This window comes from Aphelocoma coerulescens, chromosome 1 (genome assembly GCF_041296385.1).
Source record: "Aphelocoma coerulescens isolate FSJ_1873_10779 chromosome 1, UR_Acoe_1.0, whole genome shotgun sequence".
NCBI classification, from domain to species: domain Eukaryota; kingdom Metazoa; phylum Chordata; class Aves; order Passeriformes; family Corvidae; genus Aphelocoma; species Aphelocoma coerulescens.
In genome coordinates, this window is record NC_091013.1 from 117961235 (window position 1) to 117982858 (window position 21624).

General features: G+C 40.4%; 2 protein-coding genes across 2 annotated transcripts in view; both read right to left on the bottom strand.

Annotated features, from left to right (window-relative positions):
* Window positions 1-342: 342 nt before the first annotated feature.
* Window positions 343-6371, bottom strand: C1H3orf38 (chromosome 1 C3orf38 homolog). The gene is made up of 3 exons (XM_069026204.1): window positions 6228-6371; window positions 4726-4946; window positions 343-3298 (listed from the first exon to the last, which is right to left on the bottom strand). Exons 1-3 carry the CDS (start codon window positions 6358-6360, stop codon window positions 2723-2725), a joined length of 930 nt encoding a protein of 309 aa, XP_068882305.1. The 5' UTR covers window positions 6361-6371; the 3' UTR covers window positions 343-2722.
* Window positions 6372-9592: 3221 nt separating this feature from the next.
* The window catches only part of ZNF654 (zinc finger protein 654), a 30549-nt gene continuing 18517 nt past the window's right edge, over window positions 9593-21624 (bottom strand). The window contains exons 7-9 of the mRNA XM_069026217.1: window positions 17580-17721; window positions 13789-16105; window positions 9593-13459 (exon numbers count right to left, since the gene is read on the bottom strand). Of these exons, the coding sequence (XP_068882318.1) occupies window positions 13452-13459; window positions 13789-16105; window positions 17580-17721 (2467 nt within the window). The 3' untranslated portion in view covers window positions 9593-13451. The remainder of the gene's footprint in view (window positions 13460-13788; window positions 16106-17579; window positions 17722-21624) is intronic.

Sequence of the window (21624 nt, forward strand, 5' to 3'; positions counted from 1 at the left end):
AATAGCTTTACCAAAGGCCTGCACTTCTCTTTTTACAGAATTTGATCACCTTGCAGAGTTTACCCTTACCTAACTCTTAGGGGAAAAAGAACAAGCTATCAAGATAGATAATGGATTGCAAGAAAACAGCAAGCAATGCAGAAAGAAGCAGAAGCACCTTGTGACAAGGAAACATAAGAGATTTCCTGTCATAATGAAGACAATTATAAGAGGGGAAAAAAACAGCAGAATAAAAAATGACAAAGTCTAAACAGATTAAGACTATTAGACACCTTTTACAAATTCCTGAATACACTTAAAAACTTCATTTCATGGGGAGCATCCAAAGAAAGCACACAGGGACACGATTTCCACTGTTTAATATTCAGAAAGTTCCACATGCTTTGCTGCAAATCAGAATTTTGCTTTTTATCAAATTATTCACCAGAGAGAGATCTAGAAAGCACAAATTTAGCATTGCAGCTTAAGTGGTAGTGATGGACATAAGAAACTGTTACTGAAAATATTTGTAGTGATAGGAAACAGAGGAAAATGGATGAGAACAGCTTTGAAGAAATTCTACTTAATTTTTTTCAATCTCCTAAATACAACTAAAATGTCCAGTGCTTCCAAGGATAAATCATCAATTAATTACTTCAGCTCTGAACAGCAGCGTCTAGGAAGAGGAATGAAATCACTCCTCTAAATATTTCAGCTTTCTGAAACAAGTCCAGCTCCATTCAAACAAGTCCAGAAACAATTTCAGCTCCATTTAAACAAGTCCTAACTTTTTCCTTAAAGTCAAGGTTAAGCTAAAAGTACCTTCTCACATTTGCCCCACAGTCAATGTTTTTCTACTCTTAAAAAATCCTGCTTGTGACAATGATTTGAAAATTGAGTTTGGAAGCCTCAGTAAGGATATTTATTCTAAACAACAGAAAAATTGGAAAAATATCCAAGATATCCTGTGAAGAAAGCAGTTATCATGCAGCAGCTAATGAGCACAGGCAGGCTCTGAACAGCCTGATCAGCTGCACAACAGGTCAGCACTACATCACAGAGCACCCGCTCCACTGCCACAGAACAGGGATTTACAGGGGTCACAAGGCTGTGACAATTTAACATTTTCCTGTGCACTCTGTGCAACTGAAGGAGTCAGGACAAGTCCATGAGGTACCAGCCTCAGTAAAAAGCTGATTTTCCACACTGCTCCTTGTATTCTGCACTCTAAACTTACCAAGCATAAAGAATTGGAATGACTTTATATTTAACACACTGACTAAAGGAACAGCTCTGCTGCCAGTTACAAATCAAAACAACAAAATATTTAGTGGAATTCCAGACAGCAAATTTCAACATGGATGAGGAAACTCTTCTTCTGAATTTTAAATTTTGGTTGTTTTTTAATTATTAAGCATCAGTAGCTAAAGAAACCATGACTCAGCTGTTTATTGAGAAAGAATATTCCAACACAGCATTTCAACTTTTGCTTAGGAAAGAAATTATTTTAGAAAACTTTAAGAAGAAAGCAAAATTCAGTCTGTTCATAAAAATCAGTTCTGTGCATATCTGAACCTTCTTGTTTCCACTCACCCAGCCATACTTTTCCCATGAAAAACCTGGGAACAGTTTTTTTGGTTTTGATACATTATGAGGAATGGTTATGGTTTCAGAACTTGAAATGGTGAAGCTAGAAAATTAAAACAGAACTCCCAGACCATCCAAACAAGATGCAGGAGAAGAAGTTTTCACCTCATTTCACCTCTAATCCCCTATAAATAAATAGAGAAAAAAAAGCCCCAAGTTTTACACTGGCAAAAATTTCAGTTATTAAGTTGTAATTGGATACTTTTCTTAGTGTGACCTATCATTGTAACCACCCAGTGGTAACAAACTGACCTTCAGTACCTGTAATAGAGCAGCTCAGAGTAAACAAAATAGTTATTTTGAGAAAACATACAAAACTCACAACTATTATATCAAGAACTCTGTTCTTAATATAACAGTTTTATACTCTTGTTGTATACTCTGTTGTATACTCTGTTTTGTATAATTATATACAAAATAACTATCAGAGCATTTGGTTCATACAGTGTTGCTGCAAGTTTTGAAATTCCCTTCTTGATCCAAGACAGTCAGTGCTAGAAATGGGCAACCATCTCAATTTTGTCTGCTTGGGGACAGAACAATTTGTGTGTAACCATGACAAAGTTGGAACCGCAAGGCAAAAGGACAGGAAGCAATTGATGCAAAGAAGTTAACAAAAAGACTCCCACAATGCCAAGTCCCCTGCACCATCCCATTAAACCACGCTTAGAACATCCACAGCAGCTGCCTCCACTCACAGTGTTTTGTTCTGGGTTTTGCATTGGTCTTCTTGGGACTCAGAGGTCCATTTAGACACCTCCCCCTCCCAAGTTCCAAAAGCAATGACCTCCTGCTATAGCTCAGGTAAGAGTTTGATCTGGTGTCCTGAAGAGCATTTGCAAGTTTGTGAACCCCCATTACACACTGCTGCCAATCCATATTTAAATGTAACCATGAATAACCACACTCCACTCTAATGACCCTGCAAAACCTGAAGTAATACCCTTGAAATATTTGAGAGCTCTTGGAAAGTGCCCACAAGCATCACCTGTGTTAATACCCTGTATCTCAGCTTGCCTCCCAGCAAATCTTACTCAGACAAGAGAAAATGCATGGCAGCAACAACCCAGCCCCTCACCCAGCTGTGACAAAATGCTCAGAACTTCTGAGGCTCAAACACAGTCAGCTCGTTCCCATCATAGAACTCTCGCAGCTGGTTTGACTCGTATTTTATGGAAGGTTCTGCAATTTGCATCCCGGGCTCCAGAGCGTTCTGTCCCACTATTTTAAGGTTCACCAGTTTTATTTTCCAGGTGTTATTCCTCATGGGGCAGCTGATGAGCCCAAAGATTTGCTCAAAGACACCCAAACAAGCGTTGTCTCTGTGCACTGTACCAGCCACCGCCACCAGCACCAGTCCATGAGGGGACATGGCACATTTCAGGCCATTGGAGTGCAGATTGGGGTTGAAGAGGAGACATTCTTCCTTAACCAAGGACAGCAGGCGCAGGCTCACCATGTCTGCCCCCACGTACTGCTCCACATTTTTTTCCAACGTGTTGTAGCAGAACTTCAGCTTGGCGTCCTCCCAAAAATGCTGTGGTCCCCATGTGGCTTCGGATTTTATTCTCAAAGGATGCTGAGAATTCAAGAGTTCAAAGTACCACTGGCAGAATTCTCCTCCTAGACCACCAATGTCATCTTGTGGTGACTTCTGTCCATTTCCATGACTCTGCAATCAAGCAAATTTTATTCTTAGAACTATTTAGCAAGATTATCGCTTAGAAAAACATCAAATCATGCACAGACTTATACTGAACCTTTTAAGTGTTCTGAGCAAGAGTGCCTGAAGAGAAACACCAAAATAAAATCTCATTTATTTTTACAAACATGATTATCTTATCTAGAGAACCAGGACAAGTTCCTTGAATTACACCTAGAAAGTGCTTCAGTGTCTTGGGCTCTTTATAAACAATGAAGAAAATCCTGGTTCTACCAAAAAGGGCAGGGGAAGGATGTAAAGTGACATTTTTTGGAACTAAATGTACAATTACTTTGTAGGACGTCTCAGTATTTGTGACTTGACAGCAAGACTTTTTTTTTGAGGTAAATCAAATGTCAAGTTTGCTAACACCAAAGTCTAGTAAGTATTAAATTGTGTTACAAATATTAAGTAATTAAGCATGAAAAGTTTGGAGATTTCTATAAAGAAATGCTGTATTTGGTTCACCACAATTAATTTCCAATTCTGTTACATAGGTTCAGGTTTCCCATTTCTTCAAAGTGATGAGGGCCACAAGAATTGAGAGAAAACAAACTCAAAGAAAGATGAATGAGACAAATAAATTAATTTACTTTCTTTTAATCTGTGAATGAGTTTTAAGTACTTCATTTATGTACCATCAACCACAGAACTTTGCTAAGAAAAACCTTTTTTTCCCGAATTATGCACACACAGAAAATTGTTTTGAAAGCAATTCTCAGCTAAATCCTAATTGTCATCAGTTAATCCCTGAGTGAAAGCTCAGTGCAGCAGGTTCTCAACAGGGACGGAGCTCTCACAGCCCAGGAGGTGGGGCTGTTGCCCACGAGGGCTCTGAACCACAGCAAGGTGGCCAATTAGAACTACAAATAAAACCCTGCAAGTCCATTACACCACGAGGATTTGCTACATGGCAAAGCTTTGAACTTCAAAATAATGCATTATTGCCAAAACACATTTGCTGACACTGTATTAATTGTTACAAATACCAAGGGAAAACAAACGGCACCAACCTGGCGTGGCTGGAAACTGCACGTTTTAACAATATATAAACTCACTAAAATCACAAGGGTCTCTGGGCCATTCCTACTGTTTTCAGCTGTCCCTGAACCCACAAAACTATTTGTGAATATCCTCTGTTTTAGCTTATAGGACAATTTAAAAATTCAAAGCATGGAGAAGACCCCACACGTTAGAGTTCAATTAATGTGGTAAACAGAGCAGACACCTTTAGATGTTGTCATTTCAAAAACAAATAAACAAACCCAACAATACCAAACCGACCAAGAGCCAAAAAGATTTGGGACCTTCCTACAGGTGCAGAGCCACGTTTCCACTGGTCATGCTGAAAGCAATGCTGAGCACCCTGAGGATTTCCTCACCTGTGCAGCACTCACCTGTGCAGGAGGTTTTCTGTGCCCTGGCTCCAAGGCTTGTGCTGTGAGCTGCCCACTCCAGAGCTGCTTCACACGCTCGATGAGGAGGTGTTTCTCTGAGGAAGGAGGCACTGCAACTCCCTGCGCTGCCAGATACTTAAAGATGATTTCTCTGTAGACTTTCCTGCGCCTCAGGAGCTCTTCCACGTTCTGGCTGTACACCAGAATGGCATGAATGGCCTCTGCAAGGAAAGAAACTTAAGTTAGTGGTAGCTTCTTTCAAAATAAAACCCCAATCTTATGCCATTTCTTAAACTCCTGACCTCCAAACACAGTACAAGGCCAGGTGGCACAACATGAAGAGACCGAAAATTTATTTGTAAACTGAAATCTGCCCTCATCGTATCAGACACAGAATACACCCAAAGGCTTGCAAACATATTTCTTGAACAAGAGTTCTAGTAAAGTGTTTCAGCAATGTACAGTAGTTTGTGGAAGTGAGGTTCCACCTCCTTTCTCAAGGCTGCTGGAAATGGAATGAAATCTGTTTTATTTCCACACTAATGTGATTACAACTCCCATGTTCATAAAAAAATGCAACCTAACACAACAACAGTGCATTGAAAGGCAACAATAAAAAAATTCAGCTAAAAGGCTCTGTGTCAGAATCGGGAAACCTGACAAACTTAAATTCACTTTTAAAGCAGTTCCAGCAAACAGTTCCCACCTGAACTGAGGCTGGTACTTAACGTGGGACCTACAAAAACCCTAAATCTAACCAGAAAGAAATAGCTAAAGTAAAACACAAAAGTCTTTTAATGTAACCTACAACCACTGCAAAAAAGTAGATTAGAAAGGTAAGGAAAAATTACAGGCAAAAGACGTTTTAAAGAAATGTGCTGGGCAAATCTTATAGGTCTTAGTTGCATCACATGAAACATGCTCAAGGCTTTGGGATGAGTGCATTTCAGGGCAACTGAGTGGCTTTAGGTAACTCACATAAAAAATTAAGTTTTATGAAACAAATCTCAACAAAGTGATGGGGGATAGTCACAACTGGAAGTGTTCAGCAAAAAATAAGTTCACTCTTAAATTTGTGTTTTACCCTTTCAAAACCTGAAAGCAAATGTGACTGACGCCAAAAGCGAGAGACTCTTGAGCTTTCGGTATTTTTAACCACTAACAGGGCACAGCCGTGCTCGCAGCTCGCTGCAGGGCTCTGAGAGGAGAAAGATGCGCTTGAGAGCTGAAGATCTGCCACGAGCCCCTCACCACCGCAACTTCCTCGGCCTGAACAAGCCCAAGCGCCGAGCAGCCAACCCCCGGAGCTGCTGGGCTGTGCAGGAGAAGGCTCCCGGCAGCGACCCCCGCACCAGCGCAGCCCTGCGAGCCCCGGCCCCCCACTCCGGGCAGCCCCGACCGCCGCAGCCGCCGGGCCCGGGCAAGCGGGCGCGGGGCTCGGGGCAGGGCCCGAAGCCCGCTCGGCAGGCCCCGGACCGGCGGGGGCGGCGCTGCCCGCGCACCTTGGCGGCTCTCCGGGTGCACCAGGCGGTTGGTGACGGTGTCGGTGAGCGCCAGCAGCTCCTCGGTGTGCAGGAGCTCCAGCAGGTCCCGGCACCCCGCCCGCTCCCGCTCGCTCAGCCCCGGGCCCGCCATGACCGCCCCGCCGGGCCGCGCCCGGTGCAGCGCTGGGCGCCGGCTGGAAAGAGCGGCCGGCACCGAGGTTCCGCACGGAGGAACGGCCGGGGGGGAGCAAAGCCGCGAGGAGGCGGGCTTAAATGTATAGATTATGGTATTGTAGACATGGAGATTTTATAATTGAGAGTATCCTTCCCTTCCGTCGCGTCGTGAAGTTGTCGTGCTGAGCTCTAGGAAGTGAGATGCTGGAGAGCGGCACCATGGAAAGGGATGTGTGGGTCCTGGTCCGTGGCCAGCTGGTTGTGAGGCAGCAGTGCCCTGGAGCCAGGAGCGACATTCCTGTCCTAGGGACATCAGGGACAGCATGGCCAGCCGGGACAGCGAGGGCATTGTCCTGCTCTGCTCTGCGCTGAGGCGGCCTCACCTCCAGTGCTGGGGAACCTTTGGACACCGCAATACCAGAAGGTTATAAAGCCATTAGAGAGTGTCCAAAGGAGGGCAACAGAGAAGGGCCTTGAGGAGAAGCTGTACTACGATGCGGGTTTGGTCTCTTCAGCTGGACAAGAGGAGACCTCACTGCAGTTACAACATCCTCGTGAGGGGAAGAGGAGGGACAGGCACTGACCTCCTCTCCGTGGAGACAGTGGCAGGACGCGAGGGAATAGCCTGAAGTTGTATCAGGGCAGCTTTAGGTTGGATATTAGAAAAAGGTTCTTCTCTCCAGCGCTAGCCTGGCAGAGTTCAAGCAGCACCTAGACAATGCTGTTAGCACCAGGTGTGACTCTCAGGCTGTCCTGTGCAGGGCCAGGAGTTGGACTCGATGATCCCTGTGGGTCCTGTCCAGCTCACAATATTCCGTGATGTCATTCTGTGATTCCTACCGCCGGTCACTTCATCTGGACCAAGCCATCTCTGAATACCTGAGATGCAGCCCCCGTGGGCAGCAAGCAAGTCATCCACTTGTTACTGAGGCAACACCTGCATGTTCCCAAGTGATGCATGTCCCCAGGACTGGGAAATCCAACAGCACAGCACCTGCTCAAGGAAATGAAGTCCTATTAGCTAAAGATTTTTTTACTAAATGCAACATCTCAACCTCGTGTTGCTCTTCTACTTGGCACTATTTTCTCTGTCAGGAGCAGAACCAGTGATGGACACTTCATAAAAGAGAGAGAAAAGAGAAAGGAGGAAAGATGAACAAAAAAGGGAATAGAAGACAGCAGAAGCTTCAGCTGAGCTAAGCATCACAAACTACGTGCCAAGAAACATAAAGGTGCAACGAGTGCTTGACCTCTCTGTGGCAAAAAAAGCCAACACTCCTCCACCCCATGCTTTAGCATGTATGTGTAAGGAGGCCACATTTTTGTGCTAAAGCTGCCTGGAATTCAAAACCAGGAGGACCCAGATTCTGTAGATACACACAGAAGAACCACGTTAGAATTACTGATGGTGCTTCTTTTGCACAAGCAACTGGACTCATCATTACAGTGGGCTCTGCTCAGAGCTGTAGTAAGGAATGCCTGCCCTCAAGACCTTGTAAACTTACTGTGAGGGAACACAGATGGGAATGCAGAACATGTTCCTGTGTTTTAGATGATGGTTTCTTCCTTGAGATCTAAAAGAAGTCGATGCAGATCTCCCAGGTTGATCAGAAGGAACACCAACAGACATTCAGCTTGGATAACAGCTGTTCTCGAGCTGGAGCAAAGAATTCCATATAAGCCAGAAACAGTGGAAACAATTTTGCCCATGAATTTTAAGTTCAACATTCAAATAAAAATTTAGTCTTGAAGTATCTGGAAGGCTTTAACATAATAATGCTTATTCTCTATAGTGCCAAACTTCCCCTCATGTGTACATTGATTTAATATTTTTGATTACTATCAATCCTGCAAACTACAAATTAGACAATGCATCTGAGAATTATAAATTACCTTTGCTTCATTTTGCTTGTATTTCAATAAACCTTTATTTAGATTTACAGCCTTCAAGGGACTTATACCTATCCAAAACTTCTGGAATTCAGGGGGAAAAACAAAAACAACTGTCAAGATGCCATTTTAAAAATTAGATTGAGATGTTTGCTGTTTTCTGTAAGACTTGAGGGGAAGGGCAGGTTGCCTCAGAATGGTAACATTCCCATTAATCTTTAGAGAGGAAAAGTGCATTGGCATCAGGGCAAGGGGAGAGACTTTTCAATATTCAGGACTGATGTCTCCCCACAGCCCCTTTCTTGTTCTAAACCAAGACCAGCCTTTTCAGCAGAATGATTTATAACTATTTATAATATATTTATATTTTCCTTTACTTTGTAAGTGCTTCCCCTTTGGAGGTGGGTGGGGGGTGGGAAGGGGATAATCTCAGAAGTAGGTTTCATTTTTTTCCTCTCTCATAACTCCCAATTCCCTTTAGAGTTTTTATTCAAACTTTTAATTGAATTGAGCACTTGGCATTCCCAAAGGGGAAGAAACAGGAAAATTATTAGCCTATAGAAACCAAAAGGTGAATAGAACTCTTGTAACATTAAATTGCTGTTGTAATTCAAGGAGTCCCTACCTACAAGAGCTTCTGTTGTGTTTTCTGTCTCCTGTCCATCTGAGGGGCATCGAAGTTTACATTTGGTGTTAATACAGTCAACAATGAATTTATTAAATGGCTAATGTACACACTGCCATTTTGAGAAATATTTTTGCTGGCAAAATGTACCTGAGGCCCCTTACCCTTACACCCACAGTTACATTCCTCAGGCAAGGACCTTGTCAAAATTATCCAAAGTAGAAAATAAAGGTAAGTTTCAAGTTACACATACAAAAAAATCACCGTCCAAAATTTTGCAGAAAACAGTCAAAAATCTGCAATTAAAGAAAGTTAGGAATTTACAGAGCTGTGAATAATAAATCTAAATTATCCAGTAATTTTAGAGGGCAGTATTGAACTCTCTGAAACAAAAAAAAACCAAAAGAAGCAACTACACTGTCTTTGTGTCTGGAGTTGACAGCCAACCAGAAGCAGAGGTATCTTAAAACAGCTGCACCCAGACTTGGCTGTGGCCCCAAATTTGGATTTTGAGCCCTAGGAATTAACTGCTGCCCCCATTTTGAAGCTTGGTCTATTCAAATCCAAATATCCACACATCAAGACCTGGCACCTTCACATAGGTGCCACACAACCCTCACGTACCAAATGTAACACAGTAGCACTGAACATCACAGCAGCATTTCCAGAGTGATTCTCCAAAACACAAAATCAGTTTCTATCAACAACAAAGACAATGTTTTATTGAACAAATCTATGTACAGTACAAAAGGTTTTTAAAATGAAACACTACTGTAGATTTATTGCAGTTTGATGGCTCAGTTTTAATTTGTACTCTTATATAAAATGCAAAGTAAAATAATTTAACATTCAACAAGGAAGCACAAATTTCCTTTCTTGCTGAACCTGTAACAGCTTTTAGAAATTAAGAGTCCCAAAATGCATACACTGCATTTAATCAGAAAGGTGTTATACAGTACCAAATAAATTAAGAAAATAGTAACACTACCACCCCCTTTGGGTCTTTTGTCCATAGCACTGGTGTTAAACAATAAAAGAAATGAGTACAGCTGAACCTTCCATGTGATATTAAAATCACAAAGTTTAATGTTATAAATTATCCAAACTATACAATTCATATAATTTTAATGAATATGGCTAAATAACCAAAGTACCAGCGACCTTGCCCCACAGATATGACCACTTGCAACCTATTTTCAGTATTCCTTTTTTCATGAAAGGTGCCTACACCAAGCGGCAGCTTTTTGAAATTAGAAATTACATGACCTTTCCAGTGAAACATGATGGGGTTAGAGGAGACAGTCTGAAAAAGAAAGTCCAAATCCAACTGGAGGAATGTTACTAAATACAATTATCAGCACTGAATTGCACGAATTTTGATCCAACAAAGCTCCTAAGCTCATGTATAACTTCAGGCAGCTTTAGGGTAGCTGGAGGCTTACATTACAAATGTACTTCAGGATTTATTGAATCAAAGGGATACATCTTGAAGGGTTTCCAATTATATCACACAATGCTTAATGCCTGGGGAAAAAAAATCAACCAAAAAACCCCAACTTTCAAGATTTGTAACCTGTTTTCAGCCCTAGAAGCTGCAGGCTCAGTATGAGGTAATACTCAAGATATTAAAGAATCCTTAAAAAGCATGGAGAATTATTCCACACATGATTAGAATTATTCCACATGTGATCCAAGTATCTTTTTGCTTCTGATTAAAGTTGCTCAATACTGCAACTATCTGAGAATACCAACAGGTTTCAGAGAGTAGCTTAAAGAAAATGCAATGTCTTTTGAAGCGAAAATAATAATTTTAAAATGTTACCACCCACTTGCTACTTTAAGTCAATTTAACAGATTCCTGATAATTGTTAGGTGATGCTCATCTTCACCTACGTAAGAATTCCTATTTCCTGTTCTCCAGAGTGTACACACTGAATACATGATAGAAACAAATGGTGGTGTTCCAGAAAAGCATCTTTGAACAAAAATTACTTTAATGCAGGTACAAAAAATTATGGTCACAGTTTATGCATGTACACAGATGCATTTATCTACACACCTAAACCAAAGATAATACAAGTCTCAGTCATGTTTTTAAAGCATCTTCAAACACATGGAGCTCCAGGGAAAAGGCAAAAAAGCACCAAAGATTAAAAGGTACATTAAAAAGATTTACACAAACACCTTTGTTGTATCTTTGTTGACTCAGTTTTCCGATTTTCAGAACTGTAATACTTTAAAATGAACCTTTTTTTTTTCCAAATATATTTAAGCAATGTCAAGCAAAGAAGGGGGAGCCTGGGAACATTCAACACAGTAACTGGGTCCTTAAAAATTAGTTGGTATCTTGAAAGTAAAAAAATGTGAAAGTGCATTTGTCTGATAAGGACCCCATTAACTTTATGTTTAAAACTTTTAATGTATTTATACATGTAAATATATATAAAGTGTGTATATATGTATATATAATGAATGATGCATTTAAACATTTAAATCAGGTTTTTTGCAACTGCAAAAAAAAAATTCTTTGGTGCCTCAAACGTCGTACAAATCTCTGGAAGTGGGCCATAATTGGGATTCCTGTAATGCACACATACCTGTGATCATAATTTTATAACCTTTTATGTTAATCCAACTCAAAGTTAAGGCAAAATCTTCTAGAATTCAAGAGCATGATTTTGAATTTGCATTCTTTCTACCCCACAGGAAGGGGAAAGAAAGCAGAACTAATGCAAATATCTGTTTACTTCCACAGAGGATTATTAGCAGAGGCATTGCTGAACTACTGAGTTTATGTTCCAGAACTGCTTCACAGGCTGTCTTACAGAGAAACCCTTGGGTTTGCAAGGGTGAGCCATTCCTACAATGAACAGGGGGCTTTATGTACCCCCTGATTTTTACTCATTAATTTTCACCCACCTGTTGATTCAAGCCCTACACACACTGGGATGAACTCTTCAGTGACAGCTGAGCAGGAACAGTTACTCTGTGCTGTCCTACATTTCTGGGATGACTCTGGATGAACACCAGTTTTTACCACTGTGCCTTCCCTGCCTACAGTCCCATTACAAATTTCATAGAACAGGATCCCAAAAAAAAAAAAAAAATTGATGTGGCAAGACAGTGTAAGATAAATTAGAGGACAAATTAGCACAGTAATTGGACAATGTGCATGTTTGCCACACCTCTGCTTTAGGGTAGGAAGACCAAAAATTACAACGGCATCTTTTTGGTTTCAAAATCTGTACTTCAGTTTTCCATACAGAGCTGAAGGACTCCTATTTCTTGTCTTCACATTCTCATTGTTCCTATGAGCAGTGAATCGTGAATAAAGTGCTTAACATTTAAATAACTCCTTCACCAGCCTCTGGGAAAGGCTCTCCTTTCAAGGGATGCTACTAAATAGGGTTGCAGTGTGTCTTCAAGGTTGAGAGGATCCATGTTTTCTCCTTTCTAGACAGTAAGTAAGTAGTGACAGCACTGAGTTCTGGCCCACCACCATTAAGCAACACCACAAATGTGAAACAGGCCCTTCCTGACCTTTTTGTTCACCCCAACCTGATGTGCTCTGCTTTTATTTGCCTTCTCAAGTTCTTGTCAGTCCTACCAACAGCTGAGGGACCTTCTTCTGTCAAGTACAAGATTCTGTACTTGCAGAATATCAATTTAACTCTGCTCTGTCATGCAAGTTTAAACCCTTAATATTCTGGATTTGTTTCCATCAGCTGCTGTTAACATGCACACAGTCTGTGCATGTATCACTTGTGTTGGTCTTCCCACACCTACAGCAGATGTTTTACAGGACACCTTGCAAAGGGCTTCTCTTGCATGGATCTGATTTCCACCGTGTGTAAGCACACAATACCACAACAACTCACTTTTTCCTGCTTGTTCTGTATTTCAAGTTTTTGGCTATTCCAGCATTCCATCTATCTCAAGATTTCTTTCCACATTCCTCTTTGGATTCTAAGTAGAAGTTTATGAAATGAGCTCCATGCTTTTGAGCAGATAATGGACTCACACACTCTAACTTTGAATAAAAAGAATGCATGGTTTCTTTATGTATTTATCCATAGGGTGAGAATGTAACACCTCCTTGAATGATTCCTTCCCAGCTGTGTGGATAGATACCCTTGAACCACACAAACTAAAGCAGCTTTCAGAACTGGCAGGTTGGATTTCCACAAGGCAAGGAACACCTCTGCTTTCTCTGCCTGCTCACCTCTATGCCTTATTGTCCTTCAACTTTCATGCTAGAAAAGCTACGCCACTGAGCTTCAATCATACATTTGGAATGAACATGGCTTTTTGGATAACTGGTACTTTGGGGATTTTGTAGCAACTTTTCTGGACTCAAGACCTGCAGAGCTCCTATTACTCCTCTCTGAGTTTTTTTTCTAGAAAATGTGCTTTGTCTTTATCAAGGTCATGTTTTTCTATAGGAATTTGAGACTGCTTCATGATTAAGGCCAACTGGGAAACAAACTGATGCTTCTTCATGTAGTGTTTCCTTACACCACTCCTCATCTGATACTTTTCTCCACAACATTGAATCAGGCACCTGTAAAAAGAGAAAAGATCCAAATGTAAATCATTCCTTAATCTAGAACGCTGCTTATGTTTTTCACCATATTTAGTTTCAAACATGCAAGGAAAGACTGATTGATTGAATTTCCCCACTCTGTTTTATCAGAAGTCTTTTCCGTTAGTTGCCTACAAATTCTCACCACCTCTTTCTTATTCTGAACAGCACATCTAATTTAAACCTCCAATTTAGCAGAGTACTGTGATTTAATTAGTGTCTGTCTTATCTATTTCTGTTTTCAAAGACCATTTCCCAATTGTTATTTACTGCCAAAGAGACCAACACAGAAGGACTGCAGGACTTACTTTCATCATCTGAATCAAATCCAAAGAGCGTCTGACACTTCTTTTGTGCAAGGTGAGCCTCAAGTGCTTCTGAATTACAGTAGATGGTCAAGCAGTTGCCACATCTAAATCTTTCTGTTGATTTGCTACAAATTTTATCTTGTTCAGAACAAGCATCTACTTCATCAGCCAAAATTTTTCTCCGTTTTGGCATGCTAATGTAACGTTCATCAAGGTAACTTGGAGGCAATGGTCTGACGTAGGGTTTTGTTAAGATGACACCATATGAAGTAGTCTCTGTTGTCTGATTTGGTTTAGAAGGTACTTGTGAGGCAGCAGGAGCATTATTTTGTGGTGCATCGTGACAATTCTGTAAAACTGGTAACACTGACCCATTTTCTGTCCTTGTTTCATCTGCTACTCTGTCCAAAGGTATCTGGGATGCCTTGGATGATGTCTGATCTAGGTCACTGTGCCCATTGACCAGTTGGTCACTAACAACATTACAGTTTTCAGGATTTGGCTGTAACACAGGTGTCTTTTGGTCTATCAAACTTAAAACTGGAGCACTACTCTCAGATGAACTTTCATTTCCATTGTGAATTACATTATTTGCTTTCTTCTCCACACTTTGAATATATGTCTTTGGTTCTGCAGAATCCTTCCTTGACTTCCAGGTTGGAATTGGTAAATCTACAGTTTCTTTTTCATTAACGGATTCATCATCATCTTGGTAACTACAAAGTTCTGAAGGATCATCTGAAGAATCTTTTTCACTTGCATCTTCTGAACATTCTGGGGTTTTATTTAAATAATGCTGAGCCTCATGTTCATACAGCAAAGGGAGCTCCTCAAATAGCTCACAGCAGTCTGAGAAATTGCACTGAGCTTTAAACACACTGTGACTTTTTGTATGCTCTGCAAGCTCAGTCGACAGCTTAAATCTCTGATTACAATTAAAGTGTAAACAAAAGTAAACATTTGGATACACATGTCTCTTCAGGTGGTCTATAAAATGTTGGGAATCAGCGAATTTCCTCTGGCAGAAGCGGCATTTTCCTTTATTCCATTTCATTATATGCTGCTGCACCTTCAGATCAGTTGGATGAGTTTTTCTGGCATGTTTGTTGAGGAATCTTATTTTTTTAAACACTCTAGCACAACCATTTGCAGGGCACTTAAATGTTCCTTCCTCATCCAAAGCATCAATGTCTTTTTGAGGGCAAAACACTCCATTCACTTTATGCAGAATGGATGACTCTTTACTGGAGCTCTCATCGTCCCCAGGCAAACTCTCCGTACTTAAAGCATCAGGAACATTATTAAAACAGCTGTCACTACTGTTTTCAGTAGCATCATCCTGGTCACTTAGATGGTTTTCCACTGCATCAAAAACCTGTTCTGCATTCTCAGCCTCCTCTTGAACCTGGTCAGAACTTGGAGCTACTGTAGCCTCTGGTTCAGTATCTTTGGAACCCTCAGAATTCCCATTTTCAAGAGACACAGAAACACCAGAACATTGCACTTCATGAAGAGCAGGAGCCTCCTGACCAGCCTCAAGAGCTGCAGCAAGATGTTGCCTTTCTATCTTCCTGACATGATTCCTTAAGTGCTTCAGCATGAGTCCTTTCTGCCTGAACTTCCTGGTGCAAAGCACACAGGAGAAGCTGCCCTTTTTTTGGTGAGCTTGTGCGTGTTTCACTATGTGATCCCCAAGGAACTCCTTGTTGCAGATCACACAGCGGTGCCTTGGTTCAGTCTGATCCAACGTTTTGGATGCCTCAAGAGCCTGGTGGTTCTTTTTGGCATTCCCTTTGGACCGGGCTCCGGAGCAGTTTCCAGGGTCGAGCTCCCCATTGCTGACATCTGTTAGACAGCCACGTTCCTCACCCAGAGCCCTGCACTCTGCTGTTTTCTCTGTGTTTGCAGGAGAGTTTTCCAGTGTACTTTCACTCAAGCCATCCAAGGCTTTATCGCCCAACAACGCTAAACAATTCTGCTTGATCATCAAGAAATTCCAGAACTCAGGATCGAAAAACAATCCTTTCTTCAAGATGGGAAGCAGCTCAAACCGCACACGGTTTTGAACAGAACTAGTGCACTCATTGTATTCTTCATCTGCACATTTATACAAATGTTCAACAGTGTAGTACGATTCCAAGGTGCGCTCCAGGAAAAAGATGGAGAGAGCACAAATTCTGAGGATCTCCAAGTCATTTGGCAGAAAATGAGCAATTGCTTTATAAATAAGACTTTTCATGTTGGGATCTTCACGGAGGTCCAGCTGTAGGGCACATCCACATATCTCAACACAGATCTGAAGGCCATCCTCACCAACCTGCAGGAAGGAAATCACAGCGTACATAAACAACTCCCAAACATCCCAGTATTTATATTCATCTATTGCAAAGCAGGAGTTCAGAAAGCATCCTCCTAACTAAACTTCACCCAAGGGCATGAACATCTTTAAATATTGCTCAAACAAGGCTATAAATACAGATACAAAAATGGTTTGCACTGAAAGCTGTACAGCTACTGTCAACAAAGCTTCAGCTCCGCCCCATGCAGTTCCATAGTTAAAGGTACTTATTTGGGGATATAAACCAAGACTGAAAGAGATCATATCTGATCTATCAGTATCTTCTGCCTGCTTCTTCATTGCCTTGGCTGTTTCACACCATAATTGAATGATTCTTCTGTATTTTAGCCCTGTTCTAACTTTTTTAGCTTGAATTACCTAAAAACCATGGTAATATTGCTCACAGTTTTGAACAACCACCAGGGGAACCGTAACAATCCATGGCCAAGAATTCTAACAGGCCTCATTTGCCAAAAGTGATGACCCATCCTTCCAATGAGCAGAATTCCTATTCCACACTTCAAGCTGCAGGCCCTGTCGTGTACATCGAACTCGGAGGGATGATCAGAAATACACTGCCCAACAGGCAGCAGATTACAGTCAAAAGAGGTACAGGAAATTTAGAAATAATTAATACCTCCTATATTTAAATGTGTTTTAACAAATACAGACAATACTCCAGAAGTAGGGGGTTATTAAAAAAATAAGACTACTCAGATGCAAATAGAATTATTAATAACACCACAAGCATTTTAGAACACATACCCTTGAACAGCAGCAAATTATTGCATTTAGATCTGACAAAATAATTTAGAATTCCTTAAGGGCATAAAATACGAAGGAGCTCTGTTAAGTCAGGTCAATGATAAATAACATTTGTTGGGAAACAACTCACAGGCCTGTGTGCAAAGCATTGCACGTGACATCTTTTGCAGATGGGGCAGAACAAGCCTAAGACCTGAAGCAAGAAATACAGCACAATCTTTTGAAGCAAAATCATGTCTTCTCCTGTAGTATTCTGCCTTTTCCTTTATGTTATATTAAACACTTTTTTCAGATTTGATTACAACTGGTAAAAGGATTCAGAATTTAACAAGGATGAAGGGTGCATACAATTACACGAGGTCTATTTCCTTAAGAGATCAGGCTGAAAAAGAAGCCCCAAGCAATAAATCATTCACATTTATTCCACGGACTTATTCCTCAAACTTGCTGCAGAAACAGAACAACCCAGCATTCAGAAAAAAAAACAAAAAACAAACTTAAAACCACAAAAGCAATCATAATATTGAAGAACCTGACAAAATTTTGAAGATAATACTGTATCCTTTCCTACTCCCTCTTTTTTAACTTTCCACAAAAAGTGGTCATTACACAATACAAACATCACTTCTCTTTACTTTAACTGGTTACCCAAAGAATGGTGGATGAGGTAAAAACAAACAGAACTTACTTCATCCTTAATGACTTTCATGAAAGGGAAAATTACTCTGACATTTGTAGCAATTCTTAGAAGCTGGTAGCACTGGTCCACAAATACTTGTTTTGATGGGTTAGATTTGAGCTGCAGTTTACTCCAAATGAAGATCAGGTCCCTATTAGGTAGAGAATAAAACATTCCAATTAGGTTGAGTTTTAGAACTCTTATCACTAAGCATGATGCATTCCTAAAGACAATTATTTGCATGTTCTGTGACTAAAATCATATTTGAGGGTGTAATACTGACCTAATTAACACCACAACTGCACACAACGTGCACAATGGAAAACGCAACTTAATTACTTGGTTAAAGCATTCAGGGTATCTCCTATCACTCAGCCAATGAAATATTCAACAAAACATTCATGTATTCAGCTCAGTTTCAGAGAAGTGCACAATAAAATCAGATGGAACAGCACCTAGCCCTCAACACCACAGGCAATAAACACCTGTGTGCTCTTGGGATTAAGTCACTTCCAGTGCAACGATGAAGAGTCCTTCAGGAAAAGAAGCTTTTGAACGTGGAAAATGGAAGCAGCATAGGAAGCTTCTGATGTGGCAGGAAATAGTGATGTTTTCCAGTTAGCACAATTTTCTGCCTACAGCAGTTATACCACAGTTTCAGGCTCTACAGCTATCCTACATCTCCATGATCTGCAGTCAAATACATTTCTGCCTGAGACAAGGAAATGTAAAATCAGATTAGGGCTGAACTCTGCACAAGTGATGTGCTTAGCCTATAAAATAGAGCTAATTGAAGTTTTAAAGCATAGAATTTCTGTGCACTTTAATTCAGAGACTCAGGAAAGCAACTGGATTAACTTTTAGTCATAAGAAGATTTGCCAGCACAAAGATTTCACATAGGGGTAGCTCTGGCTAGGAATCAGGAGAAATCCCACCATAACATCACAATGAAAGCAGAACCCATTGACCTTCATTTTCTGAAGGAAGACTCTTTTTTATTCCAGCAGCCTCCTCCCTCAGAAAACAAACCTGGTTACTGACAAAATATTTGGCTGATTTTCCAGAGTCAGACAAACCTTTTGAGATTAAGCTTCCCTTAGTGAGCTCAGAGCCTGAATGAAGGGAAGCGACAGAACCGCCCATGACAAAACCAACACCACTTTTGAATTCAGGACAGCTCTACAACTCTGCTTGACATTGAGACCTTGATTGTTTTCTTTCATACAGAACCCAAGAGAACTGAAGTTGAATGGAAGATCAAACTCACGGAGGAAACTGTGAAAAGGGAGACCTATAGGCAGCTCTACACATGAAAAATTAGTCTTATTAGTTTCCCAAAGATATAAACTGTTCACCTCTGCCTTTACCAGGCTGGAAATCTGAATTCTACATATTTGCAAACTTCACCTCCAAGTTTGAAATTAGTGTCTTCATGCACTAAACCATTCACAACAACTCAGTAGAAGTCTCAACATGAAGTATAGAAGTAAGAACTGAGTATTTTTGCTGTTATATGTTACAATTCAGTAAGCCATCTTATTCTCTGCTTTGCCTCACACCATTTCAGAACAAGCCACTTCAATACTAATCCCAGAGAACGTGAGAAAAATTAAATTATTCTTCTGAGAGATAGTGATTAAAGGGGCTTGCTGTGTGTTCAGACAAGTGCTAGGCTGGTACAAGGAAAGAGCTGAAAAGGGAATGCAGAAAACTGGAAGTAGAAGGAAGAGCTCCATGGGTGAAGAACAAGGTGTTACCCATCATTTGCCTAGACCCTGACATGAAACAGTATTTTAGTATTTTAGTTCTATTTTTCTGTGTTGATATGGCAACTCCTTCTCAAGTCCATCTCTGACTTTTTTGGGACAATTTAAATTGTTATTGGGAGATCACAGAACTCCGCACCTCTTTACCAGAGGCAACCATGCATTCCAGACTCTTAACTACCTCCAAAATACCAAAACCACTGTGTGCCTCCACCAGCAATACAAGATGATGGCTAAACCCTCCCTAACTTAGCTGGATCTAATCCCTTTGCTACTCTTAATAAGTGGGTCTAGGGAACACACTTGCCAAAAGACTGACCAAACCTGTGGTAAAAATTCCTTGACTTACTGAATTCACTCCATAGGAATCATCTGAAAACAGCCAAAATACCACTAAAAAAATCATTTGGCAGAAAAGGAAGGCCATTTATGCCTGCTGCATCAAAATATTGTGTGTCTCCCTGAAGAGACAACACTTCATATCAAAGTGGTCTGAATTGATTTCTTACCAATACTTTGTGCAAAATTTTTTTTAGTATGACCAACCACAGCTTGCTTGATGATTTCATTTCAGAAAAATAATTGTTCATTAGAATCTAGAATTTATTCTTAACATCAGTGAAAAGTAAGAGTTTTGTGACAAAGCTGCTTGAAGTTCATGTTCCTCCAAGATGACAGCTAATGGTTTTAGCTTGAAGATTTCATATAGGCTGTAGCAAATATCTGCTATTTACAGCTTTCTAATCTGTTTTGTTGTCTTATCTTTGCTAGTAGTGTTAGCTGCTAGATCTCTGTTAGATCTGCAAGGCCCTCAGCTCCAGACAAGATGAGATGATTTATACTGTGCTGGAGACATTAAAATCTTCCCTGGGGAGAAAAACACTCTGTGGGTTGATTTAACCCGGCTCCTACTTCTTCAAAAAATTGGATTACAGCACAGCCATGCCTTCACAAGCTTTGCTGCAGTTTACATGATCTATTAAGTATTACACAGAGCTCTTGTTGGGAACACAATTGTTAAGGCTCAGCATCTGTAAAGAATGAAACATCTGTCTGAGATGCACAGACATAAGTGCTCTGAACTCTGTTCCAAAGATCCTCAAGTTCTATATTCTGAATAGATTAAAATACTGAGAGATGCCAAGATTATTTCCTGAAAACCAGGTATCAAACTGTCCTTGAGCCTCTTCTGGAGTTTCATCTTTGACATCTGCTTTGCCAGAACAAAAAGAGATATATATATCTTGCTTTGAACAGCAATTTCAAAATGGATGATGCAAAACTCAATGATCAGCTGATTAAGAGCAAGGTTAACATGTTACTACAGCAAAAGGAGGTTTAATTACAATATTCAAAATGCATTTCTTTAAAGACTGAATCCCCCAAACAGAAAGCACTAATCCATAAAGGCTACACCTGTAATTTCCTAGTAAGAAGCAGGGAGGTGCAGCATTTAGGCAGGAATCAGCAAAGATGGATTCAATTCCCAGTGGGCACACATAAACTCTACCTTTTTGGTTGAACTTCACCTGTCCTATGGGGAGAGTCCAGTCCATCTTTTCCTAGACAGACTGGATGAAAAATGCCAATAGCTATTGCCAATACATTGTACTACAAATGGATGTCAATCATAATCCCAATGCTTTCAATTAACAATTACTCATCCAACAGTCCAACAGTTAAGGAAAAAAGTTAATAACAAACCAAACATTATCATATCTAACTTTCATTAGTGTCTCAAGACAACAAAGCTTTTTGATTTCCTGGAATCTGGGAACACAGAAATCCAAGGTAGCTTCTGAACTCCATATTAAAATTAGTTAGGCAGATTAATAATTTGATCTCTATCAAATCCTTGCTAAAATGTTTTGCTTTAACTACATAATCAAACAAATAAAGCATATTTTATCAAGGAATGCAGATGTTCCTTTAGGTACAGAAATTATACAGGCTCAACAGAAGTATTATATTCCTTGCCATCTTTCAGTCCCCAGAATGACAAAATTTGTTGACAACTCTCATCCAAGTATCAAGATGATTGAAAGTGTGTGAAGACATCTTCAGTGTTTTCTAGAGAACCCCATCTAGGTGGTAGCTCTGTTTGTGACATCAAAGTTTCCATAATAAATACCACATTTTCAGAACCATACATTCTCTTTTTAGGCACTTTGGTGACACACTACAGTTACAGAGCAAAATATCTACATGGCTAAAGTCTACAGACAATAACAAATGCTACATTTCTAGGTATTTCTAGCCTGAGGAGTGTAAAGGCTCACTTTTCTGT